We start from the raw sequence: 14,820 nt of genomic DNA on the forward strand, positions 1-14,820 counted from the left end.
CTTCAGGTGTTGCATGTATTTGATTGCATTCTCCCTTAATCAACAGAGCATTATTCTGACTTTTTTGAGGATGAAGCTGGTGTATGCAGGTGTGTGTGTTGTGTTTGTGGGATGGTGGTGATAGTGGAATATGTGTTCAGGCTATCAACCTCCACCTTTCCATTTTCATCCCAAACAGCTCTCTCCTGCTGACTTGCAGATAAAAAGTTACATTGCTGTGAGTACACCAAGAAAGGCAGCCGGGAAACATCTATCATCTATACCTCACTCACAGTTTTAATGTGGCATAGATTGATTGATAGATTGATAGATGATAGATATAAGTAAAGTGTGTTTAAAGGTGCATGTGCAGATTCAAAAAAGAAGGTAAACATCCTCCCTGCAGCAGGTAAACACACCTTTTTACTGACTGGCTTCTCAGATAGCATATATTTGCCAGCAGCCTCCATGTATTCTTATCTCTCATGTGCCCCAGAGGGCATTGCTCTTTTAATTCTGAGTCAAGGTTAAGTTCAATATATATTAATGAATAACTCTCCCTGTTAATTATTAAAGGCCACATTTAAAAAACGAACACCAGAAGAGCAACAGAGATAATCCAGAGTCCAAGTTGGGTTGTGTCTCCAGCAGGCAGCTTTCTTCCACCTTGTCTTTCTTAAGTATTTTCTTAGATTTCTGACCAAAAGAACACAGAGAAAAATGGGGGTGGAAGCTCTGCTGCTTCTCAGCCTCCTCTTCACCTTGCTCTTGTTCTCCATCAAAATGTACAAGAAGAAAGCCCAACTACCTCCAGGGCCCACTCCTTGGTTTCTTCTGGGCAATCTTCTGCAGAAAGACGTCTTGCCTCTGAGCAGAAACTATGCAAAGGTAAGTCCACCTCTCGGAGACCACTTTCACTTTTCATTCGTGCCGTAAAGCAGATTTGGCTAGAATAAAAGGACAGAGAGACAGGAAGGCACAAAGTTAATTTCTCCCTTCTTTAGTCTGGGTATGCCTATCTGCTGCTTTGAAGAGCCCAAATATTCCTGCATCATAAGTGAACAGATGGGAAGTAATAAAAGGAACGTTTCTCATTCTCTTTGTCTCTTCCTGGAAGTGCTGCCTTGCTGAGAGGCTGCAGAGAGCACCACCTTTAAGAACATACAAAGAATCCTGAGGGACTACATGAAAGAAAGACCTATCCATTCTCCAAGGTGTACATTCTCCTGCAATTCTGCTCTGCACCCACCCCCTGCCTTAGCAGTCAGTGTTTATTATTATTGCTGCTATAGATTTTCATGGATAACAAAGGGACATATTACGCAGTGGTGTAGCTATGTGGGGGGGCCTAGCTGGGTTCCCCCCCCCAAGTGATGCTTCCAGGGGGCACCATTGAGGCTCCCAACCTGTAGGCATGTGTACATAAATGGGGGCGGGGATATGCCAAACTGGGTCTTTGACTAAGGTGAAAGAAAGCCTAGTTTCGCCCCTCCATAATGTCTCTGTTTTCAGTTAGTAGAGCCCTAGCTACAGGTCAGTAATGCTTGGTTGAGACATTACTATCATAGGCATTGTGAGGTTGGGGGAGGAGGGAGGAAGAGGTGGGGAGAGAGAGGTGGGACTAATGATCTTTCGAAGGGTAGTAATGATATTTGCATCTTTTGCATAGTGTATGTGTGGGGTTTTGTGTTAGCATCACGTGTGTTGCATCTACAGTGGTACCTCGGGTTACATACGCTTCAGGTTCCATACACCTCAGGTTACAGACTCCACTAACCCAGAAATAATACCTCGGGTTAAGAACTTTGCTTCAGGATGAGAACAGAAATTACTTGGCCACGGCAGCGGCGGGAGGCCCCATTAGCTAAAGTGGTGGTTCAGGTTAAGAACAGTTTCAGGTTAAGAATGGACCTCCAGAACGAATTAAGTACATAACCAAAGGTACTACTGTATTCATTTATTTCTTTTTTGTTGGCAGCGAAAGAGACTGGTTGGTTGCATTTGGTTGATTACAGTGAGTTTTGTTTGTGTGTGAGACAGAGAGCGTGAGGGGTTGTTGGGTCAAATTAGCCATATCGATTCGTATGCTGTTGAGGGGGTGTTATGTTGCTGTCTTGTTAGCAATAAATGTTCAAAGGCATACTATGTGTCATCTGCAGGTAATGTATCGCCATCTTGCCTAGCAGCCATTGATAGCCTTATTTGTCTAATCCACTTTAAAATCTGTCCAAGTTGATGACCATCCAGACATCTTGCGGTAGTGCTGCCTCTGAGAAGGAGCTCTTTGTGCTTATCCTGATTGTCCCACCATTCCGCTTCACTGGACCAGGAAAGCAAACTAGTGTTCTTACCCCACACCATGATAAATTGGATTCACCTCTGTTATGTCTCCTCTTAGTACATTGTTCCCTAAACACAAAAAGCTCCAAATGTTTTACTTTTTCTTCCTAGAGGCACAGCCTCTTGATAATTTTAATTGTCCTTGTTGGCAACTTTCCAGTTCTACAATAACCTGCCAGTTTCAATGCCACCCCTATTTGCTTCCATTCTGTAGACTTTCTTCGTAAGGTGTTTTGCTGCCTGAAGCAAAAGGCAAAAAGTTGCCTCCTCCCCGTCCTGTTCCATGTACAAAGGTCCAGCAGACCATTGACTCTTATCTCAACATTCTCCATAGCACCTTCAGGGCAGTGACCTATGTTAGTGCATGTACACTCTCCGCTCTCTCCACTCACTGCCTCATAATATTTGCTGCCTGAGACCGCTGCCTCTCTCTGCCTCATGATAGGTCCAAACCTGCTCCTAGAAAAAAGTAAGCTCAGGTATACGTATCTGCCCTACACCTTAACAATGAATACATCTGCAAAGAATTCATTTAGGTTCTCTGGAGTTCATTTCTCCTTTCTTAGCACATGTGGCATAATAGTTAGAGTGTTGGACTATGACCTGGGAAACCAGGGTTTGAATTTCCACTCAGCCATGAAGCTCACTGGGTGACCATGGGCCAGTCACCATCTCTTAGCCTATCCTACCTCACAGGGTTGTTGTGAGAATAAAATGGGAAGCAGAAGAACCATGTACATCACTTTGAGTTCCTTGGAAGATAAGGCTGGTATATTAATGGAATAAATAAATAGATATTTGAACTTCTTCCCTAGCTAATTTCCCACATTTAGATATTTAAATAGGTCTTATTCTTATTGTTTTCAGAGGTATGCTCCTCAAATTCTAATTTTGCATCACTTGTTGTCTGCCTTGGGTTTTTTTTTGGGGGGGGGGAGTTTGTCTTTCTATTCATTCTTCTCCTCTGTGCAAGACTTCCATTTCCTGAAGAAAGACTTTTTCTAAAGGGGTTCAGATATGAAAAATCCCTCAGACACCTCAGAAACGTTAAATATGGTGAACACTATGAATGCTCACCCACAGAAATTTCACCAAAGTTATCCTGCCCCTAATATTTGGGATCATCTGAATTTCTACCCCTGCCCCACCAGAATGGTTAAAAAAAGCTGGCCCAAAAGTTTCAGCCAAGCTCTAAATAATGCATTTCAACTGGCTGCTCATTCTCTCATTCACCCTGAGTGGAAATTCAGGTTATTCCTACATTGTCACTTCATTTTAAATGTTTCAGCACTAGCACAGTCCACACTGTCTGTCTGTCTCTCTCTCTGTGTGTGTAATGATTGGACTATAATCTGGGAAACCAAGGTTTGAAGTCCCACTCGGCCATGAAGTTTACTGGGTGACCATGGCCCAGTCACCATCTCTTAGCCTAAACTACCTCACAGGGTTGTTGTGAGAATGAAATGGGAAGGAGAAGAACCATGTACATCACTTTGAGCTCCTTGGAAGATAGGGGTGGTATATAAATGTAAACGTTTATATAAATATAAACGTCTCTGCAGTAGCAGAGTTCACACTGTCTTATTCTCTTGACTGGTTTAGCCCTCCTGATCAAGGCTGGGCATTTGCCTTGACTGAGACACATGACCAGTGTCAATAGCCTCCTATGATGCCCTTGAAAAAGTTTCAGTGTATATCCCCATAAACATCCATAATGATTGACAGACTGTTTGCTCTTCCTGCTCAGTTCCTGTTGGATCAGTGCCCCCTATATTAAACTTTAAACATGAAGATATTTCCTTGGGTCCCAGGACTGGATAGTCACCCAGCCACCCTTCTGCTGTGAACAGAAGCTTCTCTTTGGGAGTGAGTTAAGAAGTGGCTGGTGTAGGTGCCTTTCCCCTGACCCATTTCTCCAAAAGAATTCAGTTGATATTTCTTTTCTATAAGTTACTTAATTTTCCCTAGGGTCGCTTTGAATTCATTTACTTTTTTCTTACCAGATCATTTCATTCACTCATATTTCATTTTGCAATTAATCCATCCAGCTTTATATACAAATCCTTATTAATCAGCACTTGTCTGCTGATTCTTCCCTTGATTTGTGCTTAATAATTGTCTCCAGCACTTAGTAATTCACATAGCAATTTCTTTGCATCAACTCCTCTCTTTTTTCTCCTCCTTCCCTTTAACAGCCCCACATTGTTTCTAAACCCTTTTCTTCAGTTACTCAAATATGTCTGACCATATTTGGAAGATAGGGGTGGTATATAAATGTAAACGTTTATATAAATATAAACGTTTCTGCAGTAGCAGAGTTCACACTGTCTTATTCTCTTGACTGGTTTAGCCCTCCTGATCAAGGCTGTGAACAGGGTGGTGATACAATGACTACGGCAATCGACACAAGATAATATCACCAAGTCAAACAATAAACATCCATAAAAATTGCAAAAGCAGTTTCTTTCTCAAATAGGTTTTATCTTGAACTATTGCAAATGCAGTAATAAAGAACACTTAGCCCCTGGGACTATCAAATTATCAGGCCAATTACCTTCAGTTATCTTGGTTGAATTTAAATAATGTCAGTAGGTGAGAGGAGGAAATTGCATAGCTAGGTCAAATAAAAATAGGCTTTTCTGCCTCGAGAAAGAAAAGTGTGGGACCTCCTAGCTAGAGCAACACTTTTGGATTGTGATTAGTTGAGTGGTGCAGAGAGCTGATTGACAGAAAAGTATCCAGTACTCATGGAAATGGGAGAGTGTGTGGAACAAAAAAGACTATAGCTTTGAGATTGGGGGGATTGAAAAATAAATTGCTGGGTTTTCACTTGGTAGGGCTAAACCCTGGTTGCCATAATGGGCCAGCCACCACTGATATATCCGGAACAGGTGTTGCCTAATAATCCATGCATTTTTAAAATTCTACCGTCAGCTCTATGATAAATGGGGTCCTATCTTTACTGTCTGGCTGGGTCCCAATCCCATGGTGGTACTCTGTGGATACGAAGTGGTGAAAGATGCTCTGTTGGATCATGCTGAAGAATTTGGTGGGCGTCCTGCCTTGCCTTTCAGTGATACAGTGAGCCATTTTAAAGGTAGGTAGGAGTCCTGTGCTTATTTTTTTATTGCTTCCATTTTAATGGGAGAAGCAGTCTTCATTTTCAGGGGTCTCCAAGTAGGAATAAGCAGACATCGAGCCCTCCCTTTTTCAACCTCAGGTGGAGCTAGATGTTACCGCAAAGAGGAGTTTCCCACCCAAAATAAGAGCCCTGAACTGAATTCTTCCTTTACTATGAGGGATATAAAGGTAAAGGTAAAGGGACCCCTGACCGTTAGGTCCAGTCGTGACCGACTCTGGGGTTGCGGTGCTCAGCTCGCTTTATTGGCCGAGGGAGCCGGCGTACAGCTTCCGGGTCATGTGGCCAGCATGACTAAGCCGCTTCTGGCGAACCAGAGCAGTGCACGGAAACGCCGTTTACCTTCCCGCCGGAGCGGTACCTATTTATCTACTTGCACTTTGATGTGCTTTCGAACTGCTAGGTTGGCAGGAGCAGGGCCCGAGCAATGGGAGCTCACCCCATCACGGGGATTGGAACCGCCGACCTTCCGATCGGCAAGCCCTAGGCTCTGTGGTTTAACCCACAGTGCCACCCGCGTCCTGTGAGGGATATAGTCAGTCTCAAATAACCAACATGCTTAATTCTAAACACATGAAGGTGTTAAGATCATAAAGTCAGCTGTCATGCCAAGCTTAGCTAGCTCAGCTTGGAAGGAAGGGCTACCAAACTCTTTGTTCTGCCCCTTCCCTTACCACTTATAAGCATATAGCTGGGAAAATTTGGAAAGAAGTTAGAAGGGCATGTTTTAAAGGTCCAAAAGCCTATTCCCATGCTTTACTTTGCTGCATGTTTTGTGATGTTAAATCTCTGCTGGGGCTCTCTTACCAAAGAGTACTTGCCCCAAACCTTGATCTAGGCATCCAGGAAATTCTCCTTTTTATTCTTTTACCAAATCCAACATTTTGCCCATAACAGATATTTAATGAAAGACGTGATATGACATGACCCATAGAAGAGTTTGCCTGTCTCTCTCCTCCAGTACCATTTAATAATGTGGAGAAACAACACAACATGTTTACGCTATAGTTCAGCACTGTTATTATGTGATACAAAAGTTACATACAAACCACCCATGGCTTGATTCAACTACAAATGGGACTATAGTCTGAATGGACAAAGTGCCACAATGTAGAAACTTCCTGCTGAGAAAACTTCCTTCTAAGGGAAGGGTCTTCACCTGTTTGCTTTCAGGACTGTCCAGCAGATCTGTGAAAAGATGGAAAGAGCTGCGCCGGTTCACACTCAGCACCCTGCGGGATTTTGGAATGGGGAAGAAAGCGATGTCCACGAGGGTGCAGGACGAAGTTCTCTGTCTGGTGGAGGCAATGGCAACCACAAAAGGTCTCCCCAAGTTATCCTTATTACAAACACAATTTTGAAGTGCTTCAGGGCAGGAACAGTCCCAGAAAGTGGGATTTCTGTTAGTTATGTCACAGGTGTTCATGAATTTATTCCTATTAAAGAACTTGGCTGAGTTGTAAGGTACACCTTGAATGCACCAAGCTCTGTTTGTGCAGGGAATTCTTGACCACAGATATGGGGTAGCACATCTTCCTCCTTTGGGGAGTCCATAATGTTATCCTCAACAGTTAAGCTGCACTTAAAGTAAAGGTAAAGGTACCCCTGCCCGTACGGGCCAGTCTTGACAGACTCTAGGGTTGTGCGCCCATCTCACTCAAAGAGGCCGAGGGCCAGCGCTGTCCGAAGACACTTCCGGGTCACGTGGCCAGCATGACATCGCTGCTCTGGCGAGCCAGAGCCGCATACGGAAACGCCGTTTACCTTCCCGCTAGTAAGCGGTCCCTATTTATCTACTTGCACCCGAGAGTGCTTTTGAACTGCTAGGTTGACAGGCGCTGGGACCGAACAGCGGGAGCGCACCCCGCCGCGGGGATTCGAACTGCCGACCTTTCGATCGGCAAGCCCTAGGCGCTGAGGCTTTAACCCACAGTGCCACCCACTGCACTTACATCTTGCTAAATAAAGGGAATACAGGAGCTGCTGATACTATCATTTCCATGTAAAAGGAACTTAATTATCTTTTAATATAAGAGAAATACAAAATGCACCATGTGTCTGGTTCAATTGTGCAAGGAATTCTGGTTTACGTTATTCTGTCATGCAGGCAGAGGGAGAGAATATCCACCTTGCCAAACTCTATTGACTGTGTCCTTTTGCTCCTGCAGGGCAGGCCTTTGATATAAGAAAACACTTGAGAACTGCTGTTTCTAATGTGCTCTGTTCTGTTGTCTTTGGGAGTCGCTTTGAGTACAAAGATCAGGTCTTCCTGGAGAAGCTGCATATCATGGAGGCTTTTGTGGGTTACCTTGTGAGTTATATGGGACAGGTATGTTGTTCCTTCTTACAAGTATATCCCATGGACCCAGAACCTTGGTTCATCTTAATGGACATGGGCCTGGTATAAGCCAGGTGCACCCTGGGGTATATTCCCCTTTACCTTTTCCACTTTCTCTGATCCTTGTCTCCATTAAATTCCACATGACACAATATCACACACATCTTGGCTTTAATTGCAGAGCATCAGCAAATTAACCACTCAAAATACAGACCTAGAGAAATTCTTCTGTAGGCATGTTGGTGGAGCACTTCCCCGGGTTAGTGGTGAATTTTCCCAGTTATTCATTATCAAAGGATTGCTTATCTAAAGGGTTCTGGTTATAGGTAGGTAGCTGTGTTGGTCTGCCATAGTCAAAACAAAATTTAAAAATTCCTTCCAGTAGCACCTTAGAGACCAACTAAGTTTGTTATTGGTATGAGCTTTCGTGTGCATGCACACTTCTTCAGATACACTGAAACAGAAGTGCTACTGGAAGGTTTTTTATATATCTAAAGGGTGTAAAGGCAGTCAGAGCTGAGTTGAATATCTGCTTGGGGCAGGGGAAATGAGTTTGAAACTCGGACACTCCCCTTTCCCAGGGAGTATAAGGAAAATATTTTTATCTGGGCTTTTCTTCAGCTGGAACTCAGTGAAACTCAATTCTGGCACCTCTCAGGTGCGTGCTATTGAGAACAAGGAAGGTGTTCATGGTGAGTTCTGGTGCCTCTCTTTCTAGAAAAATGGCACTGATTCTTATCATGGATTGCCTTTCAATTGATATCACTAAAAAGCTTCCCTCACAACTACGAGGTTATCCACACCTTAGATTGCCCCACCACTTTCCCCCAGGAAAACCCATTGTTTGGTACTGAATTGGAACAAACAGCAATCAGGTTTTCTGCAGACTGCTGTTTGTTCTGATTAAGCACTAAAGAGTGGGTTTCCTGGGGGGAAGCAGTAGGGCAAAGGCAGAACCAGTCAGACCTGTGCCTAGAAAGAATGGGCCAAGTGCAAATCTGCTTGGAGCTGTGCTTTCTAGGCATAAGGTAAGTAGAAGTGTGGGAGAGACTGGGCAATTAACCCTTTGTTTCTCTCTGGTCTGTCTGAGAAGTTCAGCATGTGAGGACGTATGGGTTGGTTGCTACAAGCTCAGACCACATGGCTCCTACAAGCTACTCTTGAGTTCCTTGTATGCCAGTGATTGAGCCTGGGCCCTACTGCGTGCAAACCTGGTGCTCTGCCACTGAACTTGTCTCCGTAGTGTTCTGGTTTCTAGTCTACTCAGAGTTAATATGTATGGTACATGTATCAACTAAGCACAAAAACATTCAACCAGGGGTGGTGCATCCCATTTCATGACTTGAGACAAAACAAGGTGAATTCTTAGCCAGCAGAGAAAGGAGTGGGGTGGGCAGGACATATAAGGAGGGTACCCTTCAAGTACCACCTGAGGTACCTGCTTCACTCCACTTCATGGATGGGCCAGACTTGCATACAAGGTACAATTAACCTAACATTATTTTAAATGAGTCTTTGCTGTAGAAAGATCTAGAACCTATTTCTACATTATTTTGTTTCAGAGAATAAGCAGGACAAAAAATAAACAATGCATTTGCTTTTTAAAAAACAATGTTTTATTTTACAATTCACAGTAGGAAGTCGATTAGGGCTGCGATCCTAACCCCACATACCTCAGACTAAGCCTAGATTAATTCAGTAAGCCTCATTTCTGGGCAGGCATAGTTAGGATTTCTGCCTCAGTGGATATGGGCAGGATCTAGTGATAATGAATATGTAAATATAGTAGACTGTAAATAAAGGAGACCGAGAAGAAGAGGAGGGGGAGGAGGAGAGAGGATTTATTTACAATTGTTTGTTTGTTTATTAAATTTAAATCCTGTCATTCCTCTTGAAGGAGCCATGGATTGCAAACATTTTGCAGTAGATTTCTCCAACATCCCTAAATCCATAGACTCAGCAGGCAGTTCTAAAATGATAAATTCAATATACAGTTGTTATGTATTGTTTCTGTTCCAGGTTTATAATGTGTTCTCGAAAATAATGCCTTACCTGCCTGGACAGCACAAAAAGATTTTAGGAAGTTTTGAAAAAATGTATACTTTCATCAATGAGAGGGTGGAATCCCACAAAGAGACCCTGGATTATCAGGACCCCCGTGACTATATTGACTGCTTCCTTATGAAGTCAGAGAAGGTAGGAGGTTATATAATTACCCTTCTCCACGCTTCTGAGATGTCTCTTGTTTGAAAGTGTCTCATATGGCTGCGGCCCTCCCTCATTCTGATCCTGTATTCTGGCTGTGGTGGTTGGCCATTGTGATGATCTCCAGGCTAATCTCAGGTTTCCCTCAAGTTTATTTAGACATCAAACCAAGCAGCAGGAGAGCAGCTGAAAAAATAATGCCCATCATTATAACTATACATGGGATTGTTTTCTATATGGTTCTATTATTTGGTTTTCAGTTATGTTTTTATTTTCAGCATTATAGATATGCTGCAATAAGCCATGCAGGTTTTGTGTTCCTTCTGAGTTACTGCATGGAAAAGACTGACATGTCTCAGACCCTCCAGAGTTTGACATTCTTGATGTCAGGTAGTGCATTCAGACACAACAATTATGATTTACTTTTCTTAATTGCCAATCAGGTCAGCTTGCCTAATGCTTCAGTTTCCCCGATGGCCTCCTTCAGCAACACTTCTGGATCAGCAAGTAGATTGAGTGGATTGGATTGACCATTAAATGCCACAAGACCTTTAGCATCATTTGAAAATCTGATCTTACTTACAAATGAATATACCTGCCCCCAAATAAACACTAGATCAAATAATTAATGAGTTATTTGATAGAGTATAGTAGTTTTTTTGGGGGGAGGTATATTCATTTGTATGTAATTGGAGGATGCAACTCCATGAAACAACACCCCTTTTTCTAGAGAAATGTCCCTGAATAAAACGATAGTCAATTAAAAATCAACACTGTACTTACACTGCAATAAACCATGCAAGTTTTGTGCTCCATCCATTTACTGCATTTATTGAGATGTCTCACTTCCTCCGTCACTCTTTCAAATAGATGTTTTAAATTCTTCTCTTTTTCCTTTTTACAGGACCAAACCAATCCTGAGGCAATCTACACCAAAGAGGAGCTTATTGTGATTGTGCAGGAACTCTTTGTTGCTGGGTCATTGTCCACAAGCGAAGTTTTGAGCTGTGCCCTTCTGGTGATGGCTAGATTGCCACACATCCAAGGTACGTAAATTGCCCAAAAGACTGAAAGGCTCTGCCTTTCCAAGGTGGAAAGGGTAATAGTAAAGAGAAAGAAAAAACAAACAAACATTAAAACTGCACAGTCAGTACAACTTGCTCACAAAATGTCTTCTCCTAGGTCCATGATAAAGGTTTCCATTAGGAAACCTCCACTTTTATTTTTTATGACTATTTATTTTGGATAGATTTTGAGGATTGCTTTATGTTTTAAAAAGTAATACATGTTGGCAGATGAGCACATAAGGATAATATTTCCGGAGGAGACCAAACAGCCCATCTATTCCCATACAGTGGTACCTCAGGTTAAGAACTTAATTCATTCTGGAGGTCTGTTCTTAGCTTGAAACTGTTCTTAACCTGAGGTATCACTTTAGCTAATGGGGGCTCCTGCTGCCACCGCGTGATTTCTGTTCTCATCCTGAGGTAAAGTTCTTAACCTGAGGAACTACTTCTGGGTTAGCAGAGACTGTAACCTGAAGCGTTTGTAAACCGAAGCGTTTGTAACCCGAGGTACCACTGTATTCTATGTCCAAAAGTGACCAGAGAGGTGCCTCTGGGAAGTTTTCAAGCTGAGCATTAACGGAATTTTCTGAAAAATGTGATATGGAGCTGATATCTATGGATTTCTAAAATTCCTGTCTGTCTCATAGATCTCAGTGAGAAGTGCTCCACTTTCGAGGTTATAAACACTGCAAACAATGCTATCATATGCATATTATAAGCATATGCACTCCAATTTTAAATATGCATCATGTAAAGAATAACTTTATATTTTCTGTCCTGAGCCTAATGCCTGAGCCCTTGCCTTTGTTGACCCTGATTTACTACCCCAGGACTCCTTTTTTTGGGGGGGGGGAGGAGTGGGATATAAGTTTAATGAATGAATAAAAGGTATTGTGTGAGGAGATTGCATAAAGTTTCCACACCATTTATTCAACATGTTTTGCATGATTTCATGAACATCTCTAAGATAAAAAGCCCACATTCTTTAGTAACCTAAGGTGATCCCCCTTAAGCAAAGGGGACAAAAGCCAAATTCCTTTCATCTTTGCATGCCATCTTTAAAAATGGGCTCCTGCCAGGATGTAAATTCATGTCAGTAAGTGTTACTTTTCCTTCCGGCTGGAGAATGTTGAAGGCTATCACTATGTCAGAGGAGAAGTAGTTTCAGAATTCTGGAAGTAGAGCTGAATTTTTTTTCTTACAGAAAAAGTTCAACAGGAGATCGATGATGTGGTAGGTGCCAACCGTATCCCTGGCATGGAAGATAGGGTGAGGATGCCCTACACCAATGCTGTTCTCCATGAGGTTCAACGATATCAAAAAGGGAGCCTTGAGAGCATCCCGCGTGCAACAACACGTCCTACAAAATTCCGGGGCTATCTTATCCCCCAGGTTTGTTTCACATGTGAAATGATCAGGTTACTATGGAGAGGGGGGGGGGAGATTTATCATCCCATCAATGACTTTGGTCTGCCACAGTCCCAGCCAGTGCAGAGACAAGATATGCTGATTACAACCTCACCCCCCACATTCTTGGTGATTTTTCAGAATGCTGTGCAATGACTTGTTTCTATATATGACAACCAACTTTAGGAATCAGTCTCTCCCATAAGATGGCTGCTTATTATGTATATGACTCTGAAAAACAACAAGCAGCATGTCGGCTAATAATATACTGACAGTATTTTTATAACACTATACTGTGTCAAAATTATGAACAGAAGGCATATAATATGTGCATGGAGTCACAAACTTATTAGAATCAGATAAATGTCCCATAACCAGGAATGGTAGGATTGGTAAGTCACTGTCAAAGATCACTGAAACAGAGGCAGAATGTCTTATGTTTATGAAGCTGAAACAAATAATGAAATCTGTATCTTCTCCCTGAAGGGCACAGCAGTCTGTGCAGAGATTTCAACTGTGCACTTTGATCCTCTCCAGTGGGAGACTCCAGAAGAGTTTAACCCGGGTCATTTCTTGGATGAGAAGGGCAACTTCCGGAACAGGGCTGCCTTCATGCCTTTTTCTGCAGGTGACTCTATAGACCTAGATTCTCATATTGTGGGGTTGGGTCCAGCAGCTGGCATGTGGATGGGTGGGCAGCTGGACTCCAGGAAGTGATAGTGCTGCCAGGAGATAAGTAAGAGGTTTGGGGAGGGATTGTCTACCCACAAGACATTTCTCTCTGCCTCTGTCCTCCATTTCCTGCATCTTGAGCAGAAAATTTGTAAGCATCAGCCTGTGGAAGGGACAGTTCAGTTCCCAACTTTTGGACCACTACCTATAGGAACCACTTGGGCTCTGTGTTAAGAAAGAGAGTTGGCATGATGAAATGAGAGGAAAGAGTAACTCACACTCACATAATCTTTTATATTTCTTTGCTCTGAAACTGCTTATGTGTAGCTTTCAGCAAAGATTTACACATACACACAGACGGAAGCCACATTATTGTGTTTTCTGGCAGGAGAATAAGCCAAGCAGTGCTTTAGTGTTATATAACATGCTCAGAATAGAAGTCCACCAATCAGCCAAAGAATCGAGAAAACTACATGAGACCAATATCTCCAAAAACATACTTGCCTGAAACACTTCACCTTCACATCACAGTGGAAACAGAGAGTTGCAGGACCACTTGAGAAATGGTCTCACTGCTGTCTTTCTTATGCAGTTCCATTATTTCAAAATGTGTTGGCTGAGTTTCTTGGGCACTATAAAGGTCTTTGGTGACTGATGAGCACTGCCCCCTTCTTTTCACCCAGGAAAACGGGCATGCCCAGGGGAAGCCCTGGCTCGGATGGAGCTGTTCCTGTTCTTCGGTGCTCTGCTCCAGAACTTCACCTTCCAGTTGATTGGAGATGCCAAAGACAAGGATATATTTACTTTGTATCAGGACACTGGCCTGATGAAAGGAGACTTGCCATTGAAATTCATTAGACGTTCAATATGATCCAGTGACAGCAACTAAGCAGAATGGATGGTGCCAATGCCTCTCAGTATATTTGAAGTAGGAAGAATATGATTATTGGGAGATCGGAATCACACAGTACTTAGAAAAACTATATATTCCAAACTATAGCTCACATCATGCTGGCTGGGGCTGCTGGGAGTTGTAGTGCAACACTTGGAAAACACAACTGAGCCACTTCTACATTAGAAGCATCAATCCAGAAATAAGTAGCGATAGATACAGTAAAAAGGGCAAAGATCAATAAAGCTTTGGGAGCAGATGGAATCTCAGTGTTATGATCTTTAGGAGTATGTTAGCACAACAACTTTCTAAAGTGAAGAATGAGATATTACAAATGGGTAAATTGAATTCTGTAACAAGTCTATAACAATAGCATTTTTTGAAAAAATCTAAAAAGGATCATAATTAAAAATCATATGTGTTAAGTTGTGGGCGAACATAGTAGATGACACAGTGATTTCTCCAGAGCAGCTCTTTATTGTAGCTGGACAGAACTGAACAGCAAACAGCTCAGCCGGCCTGCTTTTATAGGAGCCGGCTGTCAACATTGTATCAACAACAACCCAGGGTTTCCCGCCTAAAATAACTGACGTGGACCTGAGTGAAAACTATCTACAGTATCCCCCTGTTGGCCCAGGGGGAGAACATCAGTACATAACAATATAGATCAAGATGGATTTTGCATAATGAAGGATAATATTAGGAAAATAATAAATCTAGCTGTGCATCTGCAGCAGCTCAACTGGTCACCTTTATATACAGCATCTGTTCCTTATTGGTC

The 14,820-nt window shown here is 42.6% G+C and overlaps 1 protein-coding gene across 1 annotated transcript in view; it reads left to right on the plus strand.

Annotated features, from left to right (window-relative positions):
- LOC310671260 (uncharacterized protein) overlaps positions 1-14,417 on the plus strand; it is a 31,002-nt gene extending 16,585 nt beyond the window's left edge. Inside the window, exons 10-18 of the mRNA XM_083427005.1 lie at positions 603-867; positions 5,254-5,416; positions 6,632-6,781; positions 7,627-7,787; positions 9,816-9,992; positions 10,906-11,047; positions 12,273-12,460; positions 12,962-13,103; positions 13,831-14,417. Of these exons, the coding sequence (XP_083283131.1) occupies positions 603-867; positions 5,254-5,416; positions 6,632-6,781; positions 7,627-7,787; positions 9,816-9,992; positions 10,906-11,047; positions 12,273-12,460; positions 12,962-13,103; positions 13,831-14,018 (1,576 nt within the window). The 3' untranslated portion in view covers positions 14,019-14,417. The remainder of the gene's footprint in view (positions 1-602; positions 868-5,253; positions 5,417-6,631; positions 6,782-7,626; positions 7,788-9,815; positions 9,993-10,905; positions 11,048-12,272; positions 12,461-12,961; positions 13,104-13,830) is intronic.
- The last annotated feature ends 403 nt before the right edge of the window (positions 14,418-14,820 follow it).

This window comes from Podarcis tiliguerta (genome assembly GCF_965153285.1).
Source record: "Podarcis tiliguerta genome assembly, chromosome: 2".
Lineage (NCBI taxonomy): Eukaryota > Metazoa > Chordata > Lepidosauria > Squamata > Lacertidae > Podarcis > Podarcis tiliguerta.